Genomic DNA, 27,898 nt, shown 5'->3' on the forward strand with positions numbered 1-27,898 from the left:
GGGAAGATTCCAGAAATTTTTAGGAAACTGAGTTGATAAGTTGATGGGAAGATAAAGAGTTAAGATTAGATGACTTCTAGATTCTGGCCTGGGTGACAGATAAGAATTACAACAAGAAGAGTAGGTTTAAAGGGGAAATAATGAGCTTGGTTTTGGATTAGTTTATTTGATTTGCCTTTGATATTTCCATATGAAAATATTTAGTGGGCAGTATAGATAGGTCTGAATTTCCTGTTTTTGGATCTGCTGACCTTTTGCACCTGGGCTATTAGTGAAGCCATGAGCAAATCATATAAATTCTGGTTCCAAGGTCTAACAGAGTGGGAGATTTCAAAATAGAGCTCTTCCTTGCAAAGAATACCGCCAGGGAAAATGTGTTGGCCTGTAGCATGCCTGCAGACACAGTTCTTTCTCATGCACCAAGTGGCCTATGGGCTAGAAGACAGCTTCACCAACTGTTTGGATTTCTTGAGAACAACAGCAACAAAATGTCTCTAACCCTATACTTACCCATACCACAGAAGGAGTTATCCTTCAAGATGGGCATAAGACTAAATTCCCCAGAGGATCTCCCACTTTAATTCTGGGGAGCAAATTTCTACATTCTTGAAAGGAAGCAGGGTTGCTGATCTGAATGATTTTGCAAATTAAGTGTGCAATTTTTTTTGTGTTAGTATTCTGTAGGACCTTGTATCTTCTTTCCCTGACCTACTTTCTTAGCCATTATTAAATGTGCACTCATTTTATGAGAGCCACTTTTTTGAGAATGACTGAATCAAACAGAACAAGAAAATTAACCACACTAATATTTTTTGTTGATCATAAATTCTTTTATAAATACTTAAAGAGAACCAGGAGAAATGATCATTTTCTGGCTCTGCCAATGATATTGCATTGATTACTATTTAAAATTCTAGTTACAGAAGCTTATCCTGGAATACACAGATACAGCTACAGCACTTTTATATGAGATACTTCTTGTCTTTCAGCAGGTACGTTTTTATTATACATACTATATTGTGTGATTATTATATATGTCATGACTATCATATGATATATATATTATATGATTAATAATATACCTTAAAAATGTTTGTATTAGAGATAATCTCCAAAATTGGTTGATTTAAATGATAGTACTGCTTTTGCTCTTAAGTGTTCATCTAGCTTATTTTCCTAAATACTGATTTTAAAGATTTGATTAATCAGGATAAAATGTATTTGAGAATGAATATCTTTTTAGGTATCTTTTTAAAACTTGAACTTCATGAATATAACTTGTTTATTTCCTTGAATCTTTTAGGGAAATCTTGGATTGGGGTCATCAAAGTTTGCTATTAGCTGGATGATGTCCTTTCTACAAAGTCGTCCTCCCATAGTAAGTACGTAGAAGCAGAAACAAAACTACCACTCAAGGCTAATGAAACAGATGCTCTTGTGCTTAATTAATAAAACAAAATTTCTCTGTAAGTAGTCAAGTTTATAAAACAGAAGAAAATGTAAATTTGATGATTTTATTAACCAAAATAAAATGTTTTTATATTTGGGGCCTGAATGTTTAAGGTACTGAAATGACATCTTAAACGTGATCTTTATTTAATGAAAAGCCCTAAGATATATGCAGAAAACAGAGTATTAAAATACTGGCTGTATAATTAAGTGAAAAAAATGAACATTTATCTTAAACACTGAGTGTGAGTTGGCAAGTACGAATATAACACTTTTAATACTCGGGCCACTCTGCCCTGGCAGCCACCATCCTGGTCTGTAATATCACCATCTCTCTCCTTGGCACTATAATTGCATCTACATGGTCTGTCCTATCTTCTCACCGGACTACAGTCAGAGGAACCAATGCAAAATAAAAATCTGATTATGTCATCCCTTGCTTTAAATCTCTCGTAATAAAGAAAGATATAACAAATAAAGACTAAACTTCCTAATATGGCCGACAAGGCTGTACATATTATGACCCTACAGCCTCATCAGTTGCCTCACTCTTCCATGTCGGTCTTATACCCACTGCTCACCCCCAACACCCCCAACTCCGTCACAGGATCTTTACCATTCCCTCGGTCTGCCCTCCTCAAACGCTTTCCCCTCCCTTTTCCACCTAGTTAACCCCTACTTGTCCTTCAGGCCTCAGTGCCCCTTCCTGGTGCAGGGTGGGGGGGATGATTCTCTCACCTCTGACTAGGTAAGATCCCCCCATTATGGGCACACAATCATAGCATGGTGTCTTCTTCCTTTTCTTCATAGAACTTGTCACTGTTGCAGTCACATGTGTTTGTGTTATTATTTGGTTCTTTCTTGTGGTAGCCATTAGTGTCCACACGTATTCTGGCTCTCTCTCCTTCCAGGCACGTAGTAGGAGCGTACATCCTTCCCCACTTGAAATTAGGTAGCTCTCTGTTTTTGCTTTGGCCAATGGAATCTGAGCAGAAGTAACCTACGCCACTTCTTGCGCAAAGGTTTAGGAGCCAGTGCATGCTTCCCTGGCTTCCTTTTTCCTTCTGGCATGGTGACTGGCAACACTCCATATGGTCCTGAGTGACTACAATGAGCAGAACCCCCTACTGACCCTTAAGGGACATACAGTGTGAGCAAATAATAAACCTTCGTTGTATTAAGCAAAGCATTGACGTTTTGTGAGATTTGTTACCACAGCATAACTTAGTCTATCATGATTGATACAATGTCTTTCTCCCCAAACAGACTCCAGGTGCCAGTAAGGGTAGGAGCTATGTCTGTTGTGCTAGGCACACAATAGATGCTAAATAAAATATCTGCTGAATTAATTCTAATAAAGGCTTTATCCCCTAATCTCTTTTCATGTCCCCAAACTTCCTTTCACTTTATTCATTCATGCATTTGTCTATTCAATCAACATAGATTTAAATGGAAAACTTTTCAAAAGGTAGTAACCCAAACTAAATTTTCATTGCTAATGGAGGATTGGACACGTGGTATTATGTTCTCTTTCCATATATGAAGATGCCTCTCTTAACCATCAGTGATTTTCTGCTTTGAGGTATTTTTCTAGAGTGATGTTGAGTCTGTCCTAGGGAATCTAGATTATCTTGCCAGATCTCTGTGACATATGTTTCCAAAAACTTGGCTGGAGGCAGAGGGTACACTTGTCAGTAGTACAGCCAATTACCTTATACAGAGACTGAACCCAAGAACTTGGCTCCTTTAGCAGCACATAGACCCCAACCAATCTCGGGCCCACTTCAGAGTGCTGTACAGTTATAGTCCTTCCCAGCCCAGAAGCTCTTATGTGTAAGATGCAAAACCCTTCCTTTTTCTGTGCAGTGGTTCCAGACGGGGTCCTAAAAACTACAAGCAACAGGAAAGTTTCCTTATCAACCTCTAGGGTTGGTTCACCAAAGGAACTGAGTTGGTTATGAGCCCAGACTGTGACCATAAAGCATGTCAGGATGAAAGATGGCAAACGACCACTAACACTGTTTAAAGCTTTGGTATTAACCCATTTCTAAAGAGTCTGGATAGAGATAGACCACTGTAGAGAAACTTGCAAGCAAGGAACCTGTTGGGATCATTGAATACACCATCCCAGTCAGTGCTGGCTGATTCTCTTACTTGGTCGGAGCAAGATGCTAAAGAAATTAAAAATTTAATCCCCATATGGCCATTGCTTTGTTTCCCTGCTCCAGACTCTCTGACCTCAATCTGCGTTTGCCCGACACAATACCTAGTCAATATGTGTAAATGGATCTGAATTGCGGAAACCTCACTTCAAATCACCTGCCCTACTTAGGAATGGTCTGTAGCAACATCAATAGAAAAGGCCACATTTATTGGTACTAATTTAAGGGGCATCCAGAATGACCTGCTTACTAGAGCCTGAAAGAGCACTAGCTTTCCTTTCTGTTTTTTTACAGTAGCCTAAATTTATACTTCCAATGCTCTCCTTCCACTTTGGAGCCAAACTTCTTTGACAGTCAGTACTAGTTCTGACCCTGCCTGTAGGGGGGCAATTGGTAAGCCCAGTTGGTCTATGGTCTGGTGCTCTCTGAGTACCATTTCAATAAGAAATAGCACAATGCAAGGGCATTGGTGTAAGGGTGGTGAGGACCTCAGCCTAAATTTATAGTTGAGATTCCAGCTGAAGTAGGTGCTCTTACAGGTGTCATGCAGCCTACGTGTAACTGCATTCTCCTTGTCTAGATTACTTTTGTGGCCAGAATTGTGAAACGAGTGGTGAAGGGGCTTTCAGCTTCATTTCAGCTGCTAAGTCCTGGCCAAGCAGTTCTGTTACACCAGCAGTTTTACATCCTCAAGAGCTGCCTGCAGTACAGCAAGACTTTAGCTGAGTATATTAGGAATGACTACAGAGAAGAATTCAGGTAAGAAAAAGTCGGAATCTTATCTGCAGTAAAATCCACTCATTTCTGATTTTCATGCAAAACTACAACACTGCCCAATATTTAGAAGATTAAGTGACAAAGGGAAATTCTAATTTTTGTTTTTAATAATATCTTACTTTGATAAAATAGTTACCTTACTGTGGTAAGGTAGGATTTGGGGGAGGGGGGCGGGTGGTGCTCTAAGAACCATCGCCACTTGAAGCACATTCCCAGGCCAAAAAAGGCTAGTTCACTAGTCTTTTCATCAAACCTCTCTCTGAAGAACTGTTTCTCCCTCATTGTCTTGATTTCAACCAGCATCTATCTCACAGAATCATGTTAATGATTTTAACATGCTGTGAGTAATGGAAAGTAACCAACCCCACTGAAGGAGGCAATATATTATGGGTTGTGAATTAACTGAGTCACTGGGAGAGAAAAACTATTGATAAAGGAGGAATGATGAATGCAGTTATTAGGGATTTTTTGGTTTGTTTGTTTCATTTACCCCTCTCTTACTCTCCATAACAAAATAGTAAGAAAGAACATTAGCAAGCCTTTGTTTCATTAGTCAGCTTGTCCTGCACCTCGGGGGTTCCTACTTCTATTTATATGCTGCCAAAACCAAATGCACTTAGCCATACACCCCTGCCTTAGCACCTATCAAGGAAAAAAACCCTAGGTTGTGTCTAACTTAAGGTGAAAAGGGTGCAGCAGGCATAGCTTTGCTACCAGTTTGGATGGAGACATACAAGGATGTGGAGGCATATATTATGGCCTAAAGATTTGCTTTAAAAAATGTTACCGTCCAACTGTGGATCCTGTTTTTCCTCCATGTGGTTTTATACCATAGGTTCCACTCTGGCTCCCATGAAAGAGTTTTGTTGGGCCCACTCTGAGGTGGTGCACGCAACCCCATTTTTTCCTCACTTTTTTTGAGGTAAAATTCATATAGCATGAAATTCACCATTTTCAACATTTTAAAGTGTGCAACTCAGTGGCTTTTAATACATTTCACAATGTTGTGCAACCATCACCCCTATCTAATTGCCAAACATTTTCATCACTCTCAAAGAAAGCTGTTACCCATGAAGCAGTCACACCCCAGGCCCTGGCAACCACTAATCTACTTTCTGTCTCTGTGGATTTGCCTATTCTAGACATTTCATACAAATATTATATACATGTAAATATTATATACAAATCATGTATATATATCATGTAAATATTATATACAAATATAATCATACAACATATGGCCTCTGTGTCTGGCTTCTTTCACTTAGCATGATGTTTTCAAGGTTCATCCATGTTGTAGCATGGATCACACAAACGAATTTTTAAAAAATAGTTATGCACATTTAAAAATCAGAACAATGGCGAAAATAGTGTCACATGCCTACATGACAATAGTTGGTCAGGGCTCAAAAGCAGCTACCTTCTTAGGTAGATCATGCCCTGTTTAGTTTGCCACTGTCTCCTCTCTCTGTCCTTACTCTTACCGTTCCTCCTACTATGTTATCTGTGGGCATTTAGGTTTGTGATCCTTGTTTTTACACAAGTGACTTTCAACCTGCCCTGCATAGAATCAGTAGAGAGACTATTAAAAAATACTGATACCCAGGTCTCACATGGAGAAGTTCTGTTCAGTTTGTCTGGGGTTGCGCCTCGGCATTGACATTTAAAATGAACTGTCCGGGTGATTCCAATGTGCATCCAGGGTTGACAACTAATCTTTTAAGCCATCCGAGAGGCTGGCTAAAGATTTTCTTACTTTTGTCTCTTCCCTGGCCTTTGCTATACAGTTGCCCCTTGAACAATGTTGTGGTTAGGGGCGCCAACCCCCATGCAGTTGAAAATCCACATATAACTTTTGACTCCACCCAAATTTAACTACTAATAGCCTATTGCTGACCAGATGCCATTCCGATAACATAAAGTTTATTAACACATATTTTATTAACACATATTACTAACACATATTAACACATATTTCTATAAGTCTTGCTCACGATGTTCTAGACATATATTTTTGTATACATTGAAAAAAATCCAAGTATAAGTGGACCCATGCAGATCAAACCCATGTTGTTCAAGGGTCAACTGTACTCTTACTGAGGCTGTGGGGACGAACTCTCCTCTTCCCTCTTGATTTGGCCCTAGTGGTCACCCCAGCTTGACTCATTTCAACTCCCTGCTATGTACAGCCTGAGAAAACAAGAGGCAGGAGCCTCAGCTCACCCTGTGGTGAGGACAGTCCTGGCTTCCTTATTAATGCTTTGATAACTGATACATTATTAATGCAATTCGCTTTGCTGAAGCAAAGTGCTTCAATGAGCTGAAAGGTATACATATCAGAGGTCTTCTAGGTCACAAATGGGGGAGATTGGAGGGCTAAAAATGCTGCAGGTTAGACTCCCACACCCAACAATGCTACGCCAGTAAGTGTGTACGTACTGTGACCAGTGTGAAAAGTCTTGCTTTTAAAGCTCTCTATTTTGTTTCGTTTTATGATTTGCAGGTACTTTATTCACATGCCAGCCTTGGAAAAAAGGCTCCCATTATGTTACCCTATTACCCAACCTACCACTCAACTTTTTCATGAAGTTCTGAAATTGGTTGAACAGAAACAATGTGTGAAATGTTAATAAGAGTGTAAAATGTGAATTGGGAGTCAACTTAATATTTATGAGAAACATTTTTTGATTTAATATCCAGCTATTCCTGTGTCCTATAAACAAAGATTTTATTTGAAGGTTCCATCAATACCTCTCTAAGAGAAGTGTTTAAAGTTTTCAATCTGCTACAAAAAAGAAACTGTTTAAATACACTGACATACATAAAGTGGGGTGAAAGACTAGCGTTCTTCTAAAAGAAAAAGTTTCTAAAGACATAAAGGAAACAGAAACCCAGGAAGAGCAAATGTAGAAAGTGCAGGCTGATGAGTTTTGTTGTCTAATAACGGTGAGTGGCATGAAGCCACTGAAATATCCAAAGATAAATTGTTGTGGGGAGTATAAATTACAAAGTGATCACATTAGAGAAATGCTGGGCAATAGGATGCTACCCTCCTTTTCCACCTGTAAAAATTCTAGTGACATAAGTATTCATGGAAGAACAAGCAGAAGAATACAGGCATAGCTATAAGGAAGGTCAGTTCCTCATTTATCATGGGGAAAGAAGCTTGGATTTTCTTCAACAGCACTGAATGCATTCTGCCACTCTGTTTCAGGCACCTGGGGGCTAATGTGAACAGTGTTGTACAGTTTCTATGAAAGAGAAACTGTCTATTAGCAGTTAAGGCTCTTCCAGTTGTTTAAAAAATGTCTTCACTATATCTTATGGTAATAAGCTAATTTAATCCAACAAAAACCTTAACTTTGGCATCCCTGTGGAGCTACTGAATTTGGGCTTTTAAGAACTTAGGAACTGGGTCCTCCATTCAACTTACAACTTAAGGGAGGATCAGAGAAAAATCCACCACCAAAGAAAGAGCTCCCAAGCCAGAACTGCCTGTGCTGTTCAGTGGAGAGAGAATTAAACTCACTCAGGACATCTTATTTCTGGTTCTGGCTAAGCCACTAATCTGCTGTTTGACCTGGAAAAAGTCAGGTCTCCTTTCGGGGCCTCCTCTGCTATGTGGAAGGGTAAGGCTAGATGTTCTCCAAGTTCTCTTCCAACTCTAACATTCTCTGCCTGTGATGAGACACTTCTTAACACTCTGTAATGGGGTAGTGTATTCCTGTGCACCCTGGCTCAGTGGATGATTTCACATTGATTTCAACAATCCTGCTTTCTTTGGACTAAACATTTCCCTTCTGGCTGTCATCAGCATTGCTCTAGAAAGTGTCCAAGGCTTCTGCACTGTTACCCATCCAGGACTATAAGTCTTCTACTTTCTAATCTGGGGACAGAAAGGGGAGCAAAATGGTGTTTATGAGTGTCCTGGGCTGTTAGACGAGGGATTATTCCCAAGGGATGGTTAATCAGAAGAAGATTCTCAAGACAAAGGCAAGCAGCACTTGAAACTGGACAAACGATGGACAGTGGGCTGACTACTGGTGAATGTGGAGCCTGCAGAATGACGAGAGGACCAACTCAGCTCTGCCTCAGCTTCTAGGCAGTGCCCTGGCTCTGAGCAAGTAGCAGTGAGGCTCTGGAGAGAACTTGGGGTCTCTTTCCCATGGGCATTCTTGTCCACGTTGCTTCTCCTCTCCCACTGTTCCCTTCACTCTGAAAGCATACTTTATCTCATCTCTGGGAGCAAAAACTCTATCCGAAGGTACCTCAATCTTTCCATGTAGGGCTTAGTCAGTAGCTTTTTTGAAAGCTAATGGTTGAATATTTGTTGTCTTGATTTTCTTATGACACATGGCTAATCATTTACACAGTCTGGGAGAAGAGGGAAAACCCAGAAATTAATACTTTGAAGGGGTATCCTGCCACAATTCTTTCCTACTATGTGTTTTTTGCATTATTGCCAAAGCCAAGAAAATTACTAAATAATCCATCTCTATTAGTGATCAGACACATTTGATTGACTAAATATTGATTTAGACCACAAAATAATTATTTTTCAGGGAAACTAATTGTAGAAAAACTTTGAATATGAAAATCACATATGTAACTTTTTTTTTTTTTTGCGGTACGCGGGCCTCTCACTGTTGTGGCCTCTCCCGTTGCGGAGCACAGGCTCCGGACGTGCAGGCTCAGCGGCCATGGCTCACGGGCCTAGCTGCTCCGCGGCATGTGGGATCTTCCCGGACTGGGGCATGAAACCGTGTCTCCTGCATTGGCAGGCGGACTCTCAACCACGGTGCTACCAGGGAAGCCCACATATGTAACTTCTGAAGAATAAAAAGGATCACCAAAAGGACCACCACACACAGCCAGTTCTCAGGTTGGGTTCAAGATCCTGGACTCTCTGGCCACCTTTATAATACAAGGATTGCCATTGACCACTCCCACTAAGAGTGAAGTCATAGTAATTAGCTCTACCATTATATATACAGGGGTTTTGAGGTCAAAGAGCTGAGTTTAAATCCCAACTCTGCACTACTGGACCTTGGGAAGTTACTTAACATCTCTAAGTTTTGGTCAAAACAAGGGTATAACCTATCTCATAGGGTTGTTAGATTTAAATGAAAAGATGTTGATAAAGCACATAGCATGGCATGTGGAAGTAGTAAGGATGCAGTACTTATTATTATTAAAATACTATCAAAGCTGGCTGAGAACTTAGAGATTTATAAGTACTACCCTTATTTTTTGGACCAATTTGGGGAATAGCTACTATACTCAGCCCCTAATCCATACATTACTGAAGAACAGATTCATTTCACTATTAAACTGAAAATTCAATTTTATATTAGCAGGAGTGTGATTTAATTAAGTGACTATTTCTACTGCTCACCACCAAGGACCACTGACTCTAACTGACATTCTCAATGCAAGAGCTATGTGGGAAATATTCTTCCCACGAGTGGACAGAAATCTTTTCAGTCCTGTAAACTTTTTTTTCACCTTAGATTTAAATAGTTAATTACTAACTAATCAAACAGACATAGCCATTCTGTCCTTATAGAGTTCCTAATTGATTCACAGGTACTGTTAGAATAAATATATGAAGAGTTTCTTCATTTTACTGAAATATAGATAATCTAGAAACTATGTAAAGAGGGAAAAGCTTGAAGTCCCTATAATTGATAACATATTTTACTTATTTCCATACTGACTCTCCCTCACTGGTAGTACCACTTTTCATACTGTACAGAGATGCTTGAGAGTATGGTATTAAATGTGCTATAAGGCAGTTGATAAAAGTGGTCACAGCTTGTTGACTGGTAATATGCTCCAGCTAGCGGCATTATATTTTTTCTGAGGTTAGAATCACTTGTTTTATATTTAATGTTTTTGTATAGTAGAGACATTAGGTGATAAATGTGGAAGAGAAGCTGGAAATTTCTTGAAGAAATGAATTTGATGGGAATTTTTGAGCAACCTTTAATAGTGTTAACTCACTGTCTGATTTCTCTTTGTTCATTGTGTTTACTTCTAAAATGCAATACTGACTTGTAAGGTCCACTTGGATTTGGCTCTCTATAGGAGGGCGACAGTCAGCAATTTTTCATGCCATCAGACCAAGCACTCTGTGTCTGTATATCTGTCTTTTGGATCTGAAGCTTTTCACATTTAGGGGAAGGCAGCATGCCTCTGGCTGAAAATCTGGGTGGTGTAACTTTGTGACCAAGAGTCCAGATGCTATGTCAGAAAGACCTTGTTTTGATTCTTGCCTGCCTACTTACTTGTCATCAGACTTTTGGCAGGTTATGTAACTCAGAACTTCCATTTTATCAATCATATGTTAATGAAAGCCTATCTTAAGGGTTTTGTGAATATTCATTCACTTATATATAAATAAATAGTTCTATGGCCAGTAAATACAGAGACAAACCATATGGCATTGCCATTTTCAAGTTCAAAATTGTCAATATCTGTAATTTCATATGGTTCAAACAAATAAAATCCCCTCAATAAATGGTAGCAATTATCCTAACAGAAACACTAACTTGCTTTAAGAACTTATACTTTAAATACACGTCATTAATTCTAATTTCCCAGATAGCATGGCACTTTGTTATAATGTGGCTTATTCTTGCACAGATTTGGGTGAACCTTAAATCATATAGTTCGATTACAAATTATTGAGTGGGCATAATATAATTAAACATGCTCAAATGTAATTTAAAATTTTCTTCCTTGCCTTCCCCCAAAATAAAGAAATCTGTTCTTCCACCGGTCTCCTCCTCCTCAGTGAATTGTACTTCATTCACGCTACTACTCAAAAGAGACAGTTGGGAGACCTCTGTGTTTTCTCCATTCTTTTCATTCTCCAAACACAATCCGTCGACAGTGCTTATTGGAAATTCCTTCAAAATATATGAGTAATCTACTGACTTCCCATAGTTACTACTACTCATGTCCACACCTCCATCACCTACTACAATAAACTATTTAGTCACCCTGCTTTCACCCTTGACCCCTACAATCGTTTCTCAAAAAGGAGAGTGGACTGTTCTTTTGAACAAGGAAATCAATACAACTGATGACTTAAAACCTTCCCTTTTCTTCCCATTACCCAAGATGAAATCCAAAGTCCTTACCATGGCTTTCAGGGACCTTCATGACCTGGCCTCTGACTACCTCTGTGACCTAATCCAATCACTCTTCTCACTCGCTGCTCCCTAAACAAACCGGCCTTTGTGGTTTTCCTTCAAATCTCCAAGTTGTTCAAGTCCTGGACATTTGACTAGCAAATGCTTTTCCCTCACAATTTCAAATGTCACTTCAGGGCTTCCCTGGTGGCGCAGTGATTGAGAGTCCACCTGCCGATGCAGGGGACACGGGTTCGTGCCCCGATCCGGGAAGATTCCCGCATGCCGCAGAGCGGCTGGGCCTGTGAGCCATGGCCGCTGAGCCCGCGCTTCCGGAGCCTGTGCTCCGCAACGGGAGAGGTCACAACAGTGAGAGGTCCACATACCGCAAAAAAAAAAAAAAAAAAAATCACTTCAAAGAGGGCTTCTCTGATCACTCCCAAGTAGCATCCCACCCACCTACATCACCTTATAGTGTATTTGTTACGTATTCTTTGCAATGTAACAATTTAAAAATGTAAGCTCTATGAGGGTCTGGCCCTCATTTGTCTTATTGAGTACTATATCCCAACGCCTGGAATAGTGCCTGGCGCAAAGTGCCTCTTCTGTGTTGGGTGAAGGATGTGCTAAAGAAACATGCAGAAGGAGCCCACAGACAGGAGCACCAGCTCCAGTCGCCACATCACAGCAGACTCATGAAAGACCCCAAGTGAGACCTGTAGAAGAACTGCCCAGCCAATCCATAGAATTGTGAGATACAGTAAAGGGTTGGATTTTTTTCAGCATCACCGAGGTATAATTGACAAATAAAATTGTAAGATATTTAAAGTATACAATGTGATGATTTGGGGCTTCCCTGGTGGCGCAGTGGTTGAGAGTCCGCCTGCCGATGCAGGGGACTCGGGTTCGTGCCCTGGTCCGGGAAGATCCCACATGCCGCCGAGCGGCTGGGCCCGTGAGCCATGGCCGCTGAGCCTGCGCGTTCGGAGCCTGTGCTCTGCAACGGGAGAGGCCACAACAGTGAGAGGCCCGCGTACCGCAAAACAAACAAACAAACAAAAACCATGTGATGATTTGATATTCTTATACTCTGTGAAAGGATTCCCCCCCTCAAGTAAATCCATCCCTCACATCACATATTTATCTTTTTTTTGGGGGGGGGGGACCATTTAAGTTCAACTCTCTGAGCAAATTTCAATTATATAATACAGTGCTATCAACTATGGTCACCATGTTATACATTAGATCCTCAGACCTTATTCACCTTATAATTGAAAGTCTGTACCCTTCAAAGTTTGGAGAAGTACCAACCTCTCCCTATTTCCCCTACCCCACAGCCCCTGGCAACTACTTTCTATTCTCTGTTTCTATGAGCTTGACTTTTTAAGAAATAAAGTGTTGTTTTAAGCCTCTTAATTTTGGAGTGGTTTATTATGTAGCAACAGATAAAACAAGAACACTTTCATTTATTTTAAATAAAATTTTACAACATTATATCAATGTTAAGGTAATTCCAAATTAAATAATTCACCACAATCAGGCACTTTAACCAGCATAAGTATTTTACTTGTCTATATGTTCTTCTAGCTTTTTTCTACATTGTTAAAATCATATAAATTTTCCCTTTTGTCACTGTAAATGGATTCGATAGCATCTACAGAGTTCTACCAGTCTCTTTAAAATGGGATTTATATCTGTATAGACACAACAGGGTCCACACTGTCACTGTCCCTTACTGGGAAGGGGCCTTTGGAATCACACAGCGCAAATAACGGCTGAGCGCTTAAGTGCTGATAGTGTATGATGAACACCAAGCAGACTCAGCTTGCTTCTGCCCTCAACCCTTCCCCTTTCAGTCGGTCCCTAGTTACAAAGCGAAAGTTACAAAGATCGGAAGAGATAAGGCTTTGAAAGTGTATTCATTACATATCTGAGAAAGTTCTGGCTTCTGGGTTTGGAGAAACTATGGGGCAAAGGGTTTTCTTCCATTATTTTTCTGGTCTTCTTTTCTTTCTTGTTGTCTTCTACTTGAAAGGTGACTTTGACCCTGAAGAACTAAGAGGGGCTACAGATGGGACAAAAGAAAAGGAAGCAAGATTAATATTTGCCCCAAGATTCTGAGAGGCAAAGAAACCTTTAAGTTTCCTTCTAGGTGGTCCACTCCTTTGAAGATCCCAGGAGGGGTGTAGGATTTCAGGGCGTAAGTTGTCGCCTATAAATAAAGATGATGGATTTGATCAAGGCACTAACCCCCTCCTCTTTCTACTTTTGGTGGTGATGGGGACAGAGTAGTTAGTGGTGGTGGCAGTGATGACAGATATGGTGATTTGTATGTTTTGCCAGCAAGGAGGTCAGTGGAGGAGGGTAGAGGGTGTAGATAAAGTGGCATAGGGCCACTGTGGGTTTTTGTGGGCTATCCTGCAATAGTGGCCATTATTTATAACACTGTTGCTACAGGGAAATTATTCTGTCTTCTGCACAGCTGACCGACAAATGAATTTGGAAAGGACACATTTATAAAGGAAGTATTCTACTTCTAGTAGCAACTATAACCACCAGGGGGCATAATTGGACTAGGAAGACAGAAAGAAAAGCAAAACTTTGCTCTAGGAGTATTGATTCTTAAACTTCTAAAATTCCTGCTGACCTTCAAAATTAAATTAATTCTTGTTGTCAGGTGTCTTTAATATGTACTAACATAAATCTAGGTGTGAGAAAGCTCCATATGCTCTTAAAAGATCAACACAAATATATAATTTAAAAGTTTACAAAATTAAATGCAAATTAATATCATTAACATAATGCGTGATATTTTGCTCAAACTCTATCTCCTCTGCCAAATGAAGACAGTAGAATGTACCACACAGGCTCTTGAGTTCAGTATGCTGCTATCACATTTCACTCTTCTCTTTCAGAACTACTACACATCTTTATGTACAGGCCATGCTGACATCTGACTGTCCCTTAGCTTGTACATTTCACTATGTATGAAGTCTGTTTCTGTTCTCTTTTTTGGCCAAGGACAATTAAAGTTCTCCCACTCACGGACAAACAATGGATCAACATAGACAACGCAAACATGGGCATTTTGTTGAAATGAAAACAAAACTTTAGATTTCCTAAGAAACCCCACAGACTTTCAAGCTGAAAATCTAGACCCCAATTTGAGAGGCTCTGCTACAGAGGATAAGGGGCTCAAAATGTTGTCAGTATGATGACTTGTCCTCACTATTTCCCTGGGTGGTTTATGCCTTTATTTCCCCAGCACCCTCTGCTTTATTTTCAATAGTGTCCTCATTTGGATGATAAAGTAATAAGGTTATATCTGCTTAGAAACCAGTCCCAGCATGGAGTTTTAAGATCAGGAAAGACCTGTGCCTTAGCAGTGGGAGTTAGGAAACAAAAGTTAAAGCCACTTACAGAAGCTTCTTAGGTTTCTTTGAGAAGCATATCTAGTCCAATATGAGTCAAGCTTTGGGGGTTAAACCCAAACTTTTGACATGTTCTGATCTTCTTTTTTGAAGAAGAGGCCTCAGGGATTCCCCTGACTCCCCATATTCCCAAAACACCACCTCAAAACACAGGCTATATAAGAAAGGAAATACATAAAGTGAAAGATTTCATCATAATGAGGATTCTCTGATATCTGAGAGCATATAAGGTCATTTTAGGTTAAGAGAAGCGAAACTTCTGAAAGGGCCACATTTACTCAGAAAAGCTGGAAGACAGGACAGCAGTTTTGTAACTGTATGACATAATTTGGCTAATATCATGCTTTGGGCTTGCTACACAACAACATGATTCCTTGCTGCCAAGTCTCAAGACCAAATTCAGTTGCCAATGTGACTTCAGATGGTTCAATGTTAATAATAATGAAAAGATGCCATAAAATATGGTTTTTAAGGAGACTGAGAAATATTTCTCTAAGAATGTCCCCAAAACAGATATTTGCTGAGATTGGTCTGTTGAAGTGATACTAATGAGAGCATTCTAGCAACTTTGAGTCCTCTTTCCTTCAGATGATGAATATTATTAGCATTATTTCATATTTACCAAGTCCCAACTGGGGGCAACTTGTCATAATGGGCAGTGAAGGGAGAGGGAAAAAAGCACCACCTGTCCCTGGCATATGTGCCGAGGACACTCAATGTGCGGACAATGTCTTAAACGTGGTCTGCCGTTTAGGAGGTTTCATATGATTTTCAAGGATCTCACTGTGCCAGAGACAATTCAATTCAACTCAGTAAGCGTCTATTCGGAGCTAGTTGGGTACTTACAGTATACAAAAATAATAAAACTGGGTTCTTGTTCTAATAAGCTAAATTCTCTAAGCTGAATTATTTGAGTAGAACCTACAAAATTTTTGCCATATCATCTGTATTTTTATTTACTCCATATTTTCCTAACATCATTATTTATTCAATACTTTTCTAGTATCTCTACCTACTTTAGCCATGTCTTAAAGAATATCTTGGGAAATCATGGAGTTGATGTTCCAGATATATATTTTTAAATACTTGTGTTTACATATTTCTTTTTTTTTTACATATTTCTAATAGAGTGCACTTAAAAATGTGCATTGAAAAATAAACACAATTAAAAAAATTTTAATTGTGGGACTTCCCTGGTGGTCCAGTGGTTAAGACATTGCCTTCCAATGCAGGGGGTGCGGGTTCGGCCCCTGGTCAGGGAGCTAAGATTCCACATGCCTTAGGGCCAAAAAAAAAAAAAAAAACCCAAAACATAAAACAGAAGCAATATTGTAACAAATTCAGTAAAGATTAAAAAAAATTTTTTTTAATTAATTAATTTATTTTTGGCTGCGTTGGGTCTTAGTTGCTGCTCACGGGCTTTCTCTAGTTGCGGCTAGTGGGGGCTACTCCTCTTTGCGGTGTGAGGGCTTCTCATTGCGGTGGCTTCTCTTGTTGTGGAGCACGGGCTCTAGGCGCGCGGGCTTCAGTAGTTGTGGCTCGTGGGCTCTAGAGCCCAGGCTCAGTAGTTGTGGCGCACGGGCTTAGTTGCTCCGCAGCATGTGGGATCTTCCCGGACCAGGGCTTGAACCCGTGTCCCCTACATTGGCAGGCGGGTTCTTAACCACTGCGCCACCAGGGAAGCCCTAAAAAAATTTTTTTAAATCTCTTTTCCTTGGACTAACTAAAACCATCTTTGTACTACTCTATGGGAATGATAATAATAAGGAATACTTAAAATATTTTACAAGGGTAGAATAAGTCAGATGATAGAGGTATAAAGAAAGGGTTACGGGAAATCACAGAAAGAAGAGTTTAATTCTGTTTGGGTCCATCAAGGAGGCCTAACTTAGAAGATGTTGTATTTGAGGAGGTTTTAAAAATATCTAAGCATGTAATATTTTTTTCAAACTAAAGAACATGGCAAAATGGTAAGATTTGACAAAGCTTGGTGGTGAGTGCACAGATATTCCTATATTATGCTCTTCTCTGTATGCTTGAAATATTTCATGATAACAATAATAAAATGTGTCTAAGGTTTGGAGAAGAGAAAAGCATTCCAAGCAGAAAAGAAAGTATGAGTGAAAGCACAGAATCCTGAAATTCAGGCTAGGTGTCTTCGATAGAAGGTGAGCACCGGAAGATTAGGATGTGGCAGATCATGCAGGACCTTGGCTAAGTAGTCCTGAATAAGAGGTCTGGGGGGGGTGTGGGAAATCCCTGGAGGTTTCTGATGAACAATATATAACCAGAGCAGTAGATTAGGAATGGAACTCTGGGAGAGAACTGCAAGAAGGGGAGAGCCCAGATTTGGAAGGATCTTATAATAATGATTCGAGTGACAATACTGTAGTCTCCCTAAGCTCCATAACATGCTGATTTGCTCCCTTGTTCTGCCCACTTGCATCCTGTTTTTATTTTTAAAAAATCCATTTCTAGGACTTCCCTGGTGGCACAGTGGTTAAGAATCCACCTGCCAATGCAGGGGACACAGGTTCGAGCCCTGGTCCGGGAAGATCCCACATGCCACAGAGCAACTAAACCCATGCGCCACAACTACTGAGCCTGCGCTCTAGAGCCTGTGAGCCACAACTACTGAGCCCGCGTGCCACAACTAGGGGAGGCCGTGCACTAGAGCCCATGCTCCGCAACAACAGAAGCCACTGCAATGAGAAGCCCACGCATTGCAAAGAACAGTAGCCCCCACTCGCCGCAACTAGAGAAAGCCCGTGTGCAGCAATGAAGACCAAGTGCAGCCAAAAAAAATAAAAAAATCCATTTCTATTGGGTAGTCATATTTCCTCCTTCCTACCCTAGATCCTTTGCAGTCTCATCCAACTATATTATAGACAAGGGTCTGCTAAACTTTTCCTGTAAATGGCCAGATAGTAAATATTTTAGGCCTTGCAGGCCATACAGTCTCTGTTGCAACTATTCAACTCTGTTGTAGGGAGAAAAGCAGCCACAGACAATACATAATGAATGGAGTGGCTGTGTTCCCCTAAAACTTTATTTATAGACCCTGAAATTGAAATTTCAGATAAGTACCCTTCTTTTGAATTTTTCAACATTAAAAACGTAAAAACCATTCTTAGTTTTCAGGCTGTATAAAAATAGGCTGCAGATTACAGAAATGCAAAACAAAACCATAATGAGATACCATTCCTCACCCCCTGATGGCTGTAATCAAAAAGACAAATAATAACAAGTGTTGGCGAGAACATGGAGAAATTGGAACCCTCTTACATTACTGTGGGAATGTAAAATGTCACAGTAGCCTTGGAAAACCCTTTGGCAGTTTCTCAAATGGCTAAGCATAGAGTTACATATGATCCAGCAATTCCACTCCTAGGTATATACCCAAGAGAAATGAAAATATATGTCCACACAAAACATAATACACAAATGCTCATGGCAGCATTATTCATCATAACCAAAATGTGGAAACAGTGATACAATGGATCATTTGGCAGTAAAAAAGAATGAAGTGTTACTGTGCTCAACCTGGATAAATCCTGAAAATATGCTAAGTGAAGGAAGCCAGTCACAAAAGACCACCTACTGTATGATTCCACTTATAAGAAATGTCCAGAATAGGCAGATCTATAGACAAAAAGTAGATTAGTGGTTACCTAGGGCTGGGCGCGTTTTGGAGACAGGGGGATTAACTTGCTCATGAGTGACAGTTTTTTGGGGGGTGTGATGAAAATGTTATAAAAGTGACTGGGGTGATGATAGCACAACTCAATAAATATACCAGACAACCACTGAACTGTACACTTTAAAAGGGTAACTGTATGGTATGTAAATTATATCTCAATAAAGCTGTTAAAAAATAAATAACGGGCTGCAGGCTAACTGGTCACGCAGGTGGCAGTTTGCCAGCTTCTGCTGTAGGCACCAAATGAACTGGCTCCTTTCAGAAGCTTACTAGTAGATTCAGCTATTTAAACTTGGAAAATTCAATTTAGAAGAGCTGCAAGATAACTGTAGTCAGACAGGCCTTTGTTCTTGGGTGTTGCTGGTGAGGGGATCTGTACGTCTCATAGATGTACAATCTAAGCAATGATGAATTCCTGTTTGTAATTAAAGCCAGGAATTCAGCCCCCATACTCAGATATACTCAGACTCACAGTAGTTTCCAGCAGTGAGGTCTTGCAGAGCCACCAGGCTGCAAGGACCTTCACTTTGTCCCAGCCAAGCTTCCCAGGCAAGCAATCATTTTGTCCATCTTTCTTCTTCTAGACCAGCTGGCTGGTTACCTCAGATTCCTCAACTTCCCATGATTAAAAAACAAAGCTTTGGGGACTTCCCTGGTGGCGCAGTAGTTAAGAATCCACCTCCCAATGCAGACGACATGGGTTCGAGCCCTGGTCTGGGAAGATCCAAAATGCCGCGGAGCAACTAAGCCCCTGCGCCACAACTACTGAAGCCCGGGTGCCTAGAGCCCGTGCTCTGCAACAAGAAAGCCCGTGCAGCACAACAACGAAGACCCAATGCAGCCAAAAATAAATTAAAAAAAAAAAAGCTTTATCTCATTGCCTCTTTGGAGAGGTAATGCAAGGGGGTGATGGTAAAACTTAACCTAAATTTTTCTTCTTGTAATCAGTCTTGGCCAAGGCAAGACTACCTCCAGTAGACTACAAGCTCCATGAAGTCAGGGCCTTATATGATTTGTTTATGACTATATCTCCTTACCTAGCCCAGGATCTGGCTGATCATAGATGCTCAACAGATGTTTTCAATAAGAAACAGATGTTTTGAAAAACATCAATTACGACAGGAAGACTATGAAATTACCTTAAAAATGTAAAAGTAGTTTATGACCAATATTATGATATAAATTAGAATAAAGAGAATGAAAAGAAGGACAGAAATATGATTAGAAAAGTAGGAAAGGAGATGAGGAGAGAGTGTGAAAGAGAGAGGACACAGAGTCACCATTATAAGCAAGAGAAGGAGCATGGTAAAAAGAGAATTTTATTTAAAATAAAAACTGGTGAGGGTTTGACTGAAGGAGCATTTATTTTGGGAATAATCCTTTTAGGAGACTTGGTGAGTTGTAAGCCAGGACTGCTACCCATACACTGGTCAAAATAAAGACCATCCCAAATTTTGAAAAGGACAGTTTTGTCCACCACTTCATACCTTTTGTCTTAAATCCTTAGAATCTCCTGAATGAGATATTACATACCTTCCCCAGGAGGACTAGAAGTTTTAGGAAATAAAGCACATAGCAGTGTTTTTGCTTTTAAGAGGGAAGCTTTTCAGTTCACTTCCAGCCTTAATTCTTAGATAATTTGTGCCTCATCTCCTCTCTCTTTAGGCTTTGCATGTGGTGATAGCTAATTTTTAAAAATTGGAAGAGAATCTTTGGTTTTATCATTAAGTGTCAAGAAGAGGTCATGTGTAGAAAAAAATGTTTAATAAGATGCAGAAAGCACAGCCCCAAGGGTCTCCATGAAGACCTTTGCCTTACATGTAAATGGATAAATGGATGGATAGTAACGTGGGTGAGAACGACAGGAATGAATGATCAGAGGAGTTAAGAATTCAATGATACATAAATACTTAATACATAAATACTTAAGAAAAAATACTCAAACGACCTTCTCCGAGGAACACAAGATATGAATTTTAATGATGTCACTAAAAGACCCAAACAAGTCCATGATCATTTAAAACATAAAGGGAGGATCCCTTTGTCTTAATGAGTGTTCCAATCTCCTAGAATTAACTAGAAAGAACATGTTGACAAAGATACAACTCCAATCTATTTGGGAGTTTAAATAGTGTCGATTTATGAGAACATTTATATTTTATTAAGAAAAATGATTAAAAAATTTGCTGGGGTTCATAGTACAGCATTAGTAAAATTGAATACCATAATTATTTCAACAACTAATTATTGAGTATCAAATATGTGCTAGTCACTGTAAAGATTAATAAGACCCAGTGTGCCTATCTTCAAGAAGCTTACTATACAGCAAGCTTATAGTAAGTTAACTACAGAAATAATTATACGATAAAGTAGTTGATAATAAATAAACAGGAGGTACAGAGCTTTATGAGTTACAAGGCAAAAAGGCTTGTATATTATTGAGATAATCAGTAAAATTTTTCATGAAGGAAGTAGCATTTGAGATGAGGCTTGGAAAACAGCAACTTTTTCATAGTCTTGAGAGATGAGCATTCCAGATAGTGGGTACAGTAACAGCAAAGGTACAGAAGTGGGAAAGCAGGAGAGATTTTTAGGAAACTCAACAGCTATTTTGCCAAAGTGTAAACTATATGTTTTGGGGAGGGGGCAGTAGGAAATACCACAACTGGACAGTTATGTAGGAGTCCAATTGTGGGGAGCTTTTCAAATTCATTCCCTCACTCATTCAACATTCACTGAGCCCCCGTGCCTGCCACTGTGCTGAACACAGCAGCAAAAAAATAGATAGGAGACGTGAGTACTGTAACCACATCAGCTGTGTCTCCACAGACGTTCACAACTAGAGGCCTAAACATTCTTTTCATAAAACGAAGTCACACTATTTGTCTGCTCCCTAAATTTCATATTGAATTAGTCAAGCTTATTAACGGCCGTGACCTGAGTCCAGGCGATTGCTGTCTCACAGGGGTTCAAAAGTAATTTTGAGGAAGAGAGAAACACATTTGCAACCAATTATACTTTCCAGTTACACTCTAATTTCAAGGAACTAGGTCAAATTCCTTAGCAGGTTCGGAAGGATTTAACCTGTTCCTTTCTGGGAACAGTGACCTCTGCAGCTTGTTCCTTAAGAGGCTGGTGCCACTCAGTTTGTCCCAGTGGGGTGATATCATGATGATAATCACACCCCAGTAGCTGATCCACCAGACTGGCCGAATTTGGGATTTATCAAGGTACTGCTAAAGAATTCTAAGGACAAATTCTTGCAGCTGTTTTCAGCCTTGAACATGACTGGAATATCAATCTATAAGCTGGAGGTGGCACATGTTGGAGATTTATTGAAACTACAGGAACCCAGATTTTACTGTGGCAAATTTGGGCACCCTGGCTATTAAAATAAAGAGATTATGCCTACGTTTAAACCTTTTAAAAAGGAAATGTGAAATAACCAAACATTAAAAATAGAAATGAAAGTCATTGAAATGCAGAGCAATTATATAGATGACAAATTGAAATGTAAAAATGTATTCACGAAAAGGCTATGATAAAAGATTATCATTCACTCAAGGTGTTATAATAAGGAGGGCTTCCCAGGCTGAGTGTTAATTGAATATAAGGTGGGGGGAGGGGCCTAAAAAGCTTTCTCAGTTTGAAGTTTCAAATCTGTGGAACTCCCTGTCCTCCCGGCTTTAACTCAGACCTGACATTACTCACTTGAGGAACTGCTGTCAAGCTTGTCTTTGCATCCAGGCAGAAAACAGCACTGCAAGTCTTTACAAAAAGCCTCTGGGCCTTGAGTGGCCTCACTGATGAAAGTTAATTTACTAGTCTACTTGCCACTTACATGTTAGTCTTCTAATAAGATAGTGTTTCTCAGAGTACCTAAACTCTGTCCTTTCACCCCCTCAACCTGAAATCCATGTTGGACCAGCCCAGTCAGGAAAATGGCCTAGTTTTGATCCCCTAGATAATTATATGAGTCTTTTTTCTTTTTGGCTCTGTTGCGTGGCTTATGGGATCTAAGTTCCCCGACCAGGGACTGAACCTGGCAGTGAAAGCGCAGAGTCCTAACCACTGGACCAACAGGGAATTCCCAGGGGTCATTTTTCAAACCAAATTTCTGCTGGGTGACTCTCTCTACAGCTTAGAAAGGAAGACATAGCAGAAATATTTATTCAATTCAGTCAATCAGTATATATGTTTTAGTGCCTAATATATTCCTAGCACTGTGCATGATGCTACTAGGGAGAGAAGTGTCAGAGGCTAACAGTCAGAGATATAGGATCAACACAAATAAAGAAGGTATAAGACAGTACTCCTTTGTATGGACTGTGCTAAGAAGGCACCCTGTCCAACTGCCTTGCTACCATGGTGACAGTTACTAAGAAATGCACAGATCCACATACGAACAGGTTACAGAGTTCTGTTTTGTTGTTATTGTTTTTAAATATGCAGTTTCTCCAGTGAGATGAATGGTTCTTAATATCAGTCTCCAATTTTCTCTATGAACTCTGTATTCAAGTCCTTAAAGAGCATGTCGACCAATCCATGCAGACCCTGCACAATTTGGGGGTTTTCCTGTTGCTTGGGGATCAGGCTTTAACCCTTCATGTGTAGTGTGGAATAACCACAAGTGTTCCAGGCATCTAAGTTTACCTGACTCTAATACACAGGTATGATTTCCCAAGGATACCCCAAGGTTAAGAAGGAATTCTTTTTTTTTTGCAATAATAACTAAAGATGTTTATTATAGCATTATTTATACCATATTTTATCCAACTATAAGAAGGAATTCTTGATCATCCCTAAATTCCTGCTTTTTAGTGGCTGCTATCTCCTCTTTGCCCCACCTCATCCTAGCTGTGACCACTGTCCCCTCCTCATTTATTCCCCAAGCACCATTACATACAAGTGGTTCTTTATAAAAGACTTTGACTGAAAGTCTGGGAATTATAAGAGTAAGTAGTATTCTATATCACAGGATAGGAAATATAAGTATCCAAAAGTTCTATGGCCATTTTCAACACATGGAATTTCTCCCTATATTTTCCTCTCAGGCTCTGCCTGCTGCCACTTTACTCAGATTTCCTTCTCCTTCATCTCTTTTCTGAGTTCTGCAGGTCCAAATCGCTGTAATTTCATTACTCCAAGCAATGTAATTCTCATAGTCAAACCGTCCCCTATACAGACTAACTCACAATCCCCAAAGGCCCATCTTTTTTTTTTCTTTCCTCAAACAAAATCTCTTTTGCTGTTCCCCTGGAATGTAAAATAGCAGCTAAACATAACTGTTTTTAAAAGGTACTTATTTTCTTTCCCTGCTTACACACTTTTTGGCTGAATTCTTCCGTTTACTCTGTACTCATGGTAACTTTTTTCTTGAGACTGTCTGAACTACAGATGTAAAGTCAAAGTGTCAGAAACATTATGCATCGTGCATAGGTCATTCATATGTTTAGAGACAAGTTTAGTTCCTTTTTGTTCTTTTTAAAATTCATTTTCTAAAAAGGTGATTCCTCAAAGATTGAGAAAAACTATGGAATGATTTGTGATTTTCTGATTGCCCTATAGGAGATACATAGGGAGCAGAATAAAAACTGGTCCCCTGTAGAAAACTCCCTACTGTATCTGGCATTATCCACAGGCCAAGACCCCTTTATATGCATGCAACACAATTTTCATAAAAGAAACCTTTTCACATTCAGTCACAGGAGTAGACGCTTGGGCGGTGACCACAGCTCTGCTTTATGGATAAGAATCTTAACTTTGACTACAGAAATGTTTCCGGAAGTGCTGAGTACTGATTTCTTGGAGGCAGCCCTCAATTACATTTGAATGTCATCCCCAAAAGAAAGTAACATATGACAGTAAGTACAGCCTCTTGTGAAGATGGATATTTCCCCTTAGAAAGATCTCAATCTTTCTATCTATATATACACCCCTGGACTAGGTACCATGGAAGATGTGAGAAAACAATAAAACAAAATTGAAATCCCATAGGAGCTTAGAATTCAGAGGGTGAGAAAAGTTTCACTATACAGAAGTAATAATCATTGAATGAAAAACAAAGTAGAATTTATTCACAGAGTTCTGGAATTTTAGAACTAGAAGTATTTTAAAGATTATTCACTGATATACAGAGGAGCAAACTGGAGCCCAGAAGCGTTACCTGAGGTCACGCAGTGCATTAGTGGCAGAGCCAGGAAGAGACCACAGATATCAAGAGCTTTGTCTACTTTACCACACTGTAACAACTATTAAGCATCAATTCTATGCAAGGAAATATACAGCTTGAGATAGTAAATGCAAAATGCCTAGCACAATGTGTGGGACCATCAGCTGTCATCATTATCATAATCATCATCACAATCATAATGGTTAAGAGTACAAATTTTGTGGGCAGAAGACCTAAATAGATATTTCTCCAAAGAAGACATATAGATGGCCAAGAGGCACATGAAAAGATGCTCAACATGGCTAATTATTACAGAAATGCAAATCAAAACTACAATGAGGTATCATCTCACACCAGTCAGAACGGCTATCATTTAAAAAGTCTACAAATAACAAATGCTGGAGAGGGTGTGGAGAAAAGAGAACCCTCCTGTTGGTGGGAATGTAAATTGGTGCAGCCACTGTGGAAAACAGTATGGAGGTTCCTCAAAAAACTAAAAATAGAGTTGCCATATGATCCTGCAATCCCATTCCTGGGCATATATCCAGAGAAAACTATAATTCAAAATGATACGTGCACCCCAATGTTCATTACAGCACTATTTACAATAGCCAAGACATGGAAGCAACCTAAGTATCCACTGACAGATGAATAGATAAAGAAGATGTGGTACATATATACTGTGGAATACTACTCAGCCATAAAAAAGAATGAAATAATGTCATTTGCAGCAACATGGATGGAACCAGAGATTATCACACTAAATGAAGTCAGAAAGAGAAAGACAAATACCATATGATATCACTTACATGTGGAATCTAAAATACAACACAAATGAACTTATCTACAAAACAGAAACAGACTCACAAACATAGAGAAAAGACTTGTGGTTGCCAAGGGGGAGGGGGCTGGAGGAGGGATGGATTGGGAGTTTAGGATTAGCAGATGCAAACTAGTATATACAGAATGGATAAACAACAAGGTCCTACTGTGTAGCAGCACAGGAAACTATATTCAGTATCCGGTGATAAACCATAATGAAAAAGAATGCATATATATGTATAACTTAATCACTTTGCTGTAGAGTAGAAATTAACACAACATTGTAAATCAACTATACTTCAATAAAATTAAGTTTTTTAGTACAAATTTTGGTATTGGAACTGGAGGGTTGCAGTTCTACCACTTATTGTGTAACTGTAGATGAGCTACTTATCTTCTCCAAACCCTAGTTTCTTCATCTATAGAATGGGAATAAAAATAATATCTACCTAATAGGATGGTTATGAGGATTATATGTACTTCTCACTTGAGTATGTTCAAACATTAGCTGTTCCATTTATTAACCTATATAGGTATACAGAGAGACAGACAAAGATACACACATACAGAGTATTGGTGGAACTTCTCTTTGCTCTGCCAAAAAGAAAGCCAAAAAGTTAACACTTTTTTAGCTTTTACTATATAGATATCAGTACACAAAAGTATGGAGCAAAGAAAATAGGAAAAGAAATGCTATTTGGGATATTACAATATAGAAACTGCTTACTATTCTCAACAAATATACACCAAGTTTCTGTTTTCAAGGAGCTTGTAACCTAGTGGAGGAAGAAACCAGGGTGTTACGATATGGAGTGATATACACGTTGCAAAGCCAGAGTTAAGAGCTGTGAAAGCTCACAAAAGGGCATCCTATTCAGTAAGAGTGGAGGCAGAGAAGTGAGTCTCAGAGAAGGTTTCTCAAATAAAGGAATAAAGAGCTGGCCAAAGATGAGAAGAGTTGGAAAGTGCCTAAAGCTACAATCCAGGTGGGTCCTCAGGATCCATGCCAAACCCCTAGTGTGCCTTCTTACACTGCAGGTGTTAAAGAAGGAAAAACCACACCTCCCCCATCTCCCTGCAGTTAGGGTTCTGCTCCTGCCAATTAGAAGGTGGATCACAGGCTGAAGCCACCTGCTTTGTTTCTGCTGGCGAACTCAGCTGTGAACACGTTGGGCTTTTCTGCTACATTATTTCAGTGTCTAGGTACTAACTTCACAGGCGTTGAGAGGTAGTCACAGGAGCAGCAGTGGCTTCCTGATCCTTGGATTAACAGCTACAGTGGTATGTCTTTGAACTCAACAGTTCCAATGGAGTCCCCTGATTCCCCGTCTCTCTGATTATTGCAGAGGTAGCAGCCACCCTGGTAAACCAGCCCAGCAGTCTTGTCCTAGTAATCATTCCTGGAGGCCCCACTTTATCCCTTCACCCTTTCCAATAACTTTGTAAGCTCCTGATTCCCTGAATTAAATCCTTCTTGCTTAAAATGATGTGAATGGTTCCCATTGCTTGAATCAAATACACCAAAAGAATACAAAAATGCAAAATGTGCCATGAATAATATTATTTGCAGGGGTCAGCAAATAATGGGCTGAAAATGGGTGTGTAAATATCTCTTTGAGATCCTTTCTTTTGGATATATACCTAGAAGAGGGATTACTGGATCATACGGTATTTCTGTTCTTAGTTTTTTGAGGAACCACCACACTGTTTTCCATAGGGGCTGCACCATTTTATGTTCTTACCAACAGGGGACAAGAGTTCCAATTTCTCCACATCCTCGCCAACAATTGTGATTTTCTGTTTTGTTTTTTTGATGGTAGCCATTCTAATGAGCATGAGTGATATGTCACTGTGGTCTTGATTTGCATTTTCCTAATCATTAGTGATGCTGAGCATCTTTTTATATGCTTTTTGGCCATTTGTATGTCTTCTTTGCCCATTTTTAAATTGGATTCTATTTGTTGTTGTTGTTGAATTGTAAGAGTTCCTTATATATTCTGAATATTATCCCCTTATCAGACACGTGATTTCCTTGGGTTGCTTTTTCACTCTGTTGCTTCTGCCAGTCCAGTTTTAGTCCATGCTCACGAATGGAAGTCTAGTCTGGAGCAACTTGCTGGCAGTCTGGCCAGATCTGGAGCCATCTTCCATCCTAAAGACACCAGTGGGAATAAGCCAGAGCATCCCTATCTTGGACACTTCAGGTCTTAGCTACTCTGATTCCCTGTGACATCGAAAGGTACCTCCAT

The 27,898-nt window shown here is 39.7% G+C and overlaps 2 protein-coding genes across 2 annotated transcripts in view; both read left to right on the forward strand.

Annotated features, from left to right (window-relative positions):
- Nucleotides 1-12,312, forward strand: part of LOC307194387 (uncharacterized protein C12orf56) — a 65,317-nt gene extending 53,005 nt beyond the window's left edge. Inside the window, 4 exon segments of the mRNA XM_079937487.1 lie at nucleotides 918-992; nucleotides 1,304-1,378; nucleotides 4,192-4,370; nucleotides 6,892-12,312. Of these exon segments, the coding sequence (XP_079793613.1) occupies nucleotides 918-992; nucleotides 1,304-1,378; nucleotides 4,192-4,370; nucleotides 6,892-7,018 (456 nt within the window). The 3' untranslated portion in view covers nucleotides 7,019-12,312.
- Nucleotides 1-27,898, forward strand: part of KICS2 (KICSTOR subunit 2) — a gene marked incomplete at its 5' end in the record, with an annotated part of 77,383 nt that overhangs the window by 14,917 nt on the left and 34,568 nt on the right. Inside the window, 2 exons of the mRNA XM_079937956.1 lie at nucleotides 918-992; nucleotides 1,304-1,378. The remainder of the gene's footprint in view (nucleotides 1-917; nucleotides 993-1,303; nucleotides 1,379-27,898) is intronic.

This window comes from Stenella coeruleoalba (genome assembly GCF_951394435.1).
Source record: "Stenella coeruleoalba genome assembly, chromosome: 11".
NCBI lineage: Eukaryota > Metazoa > Chordata > Mammalia > Artiodactyla > Delphinidae > Stenella > Stenella coeruleoalba.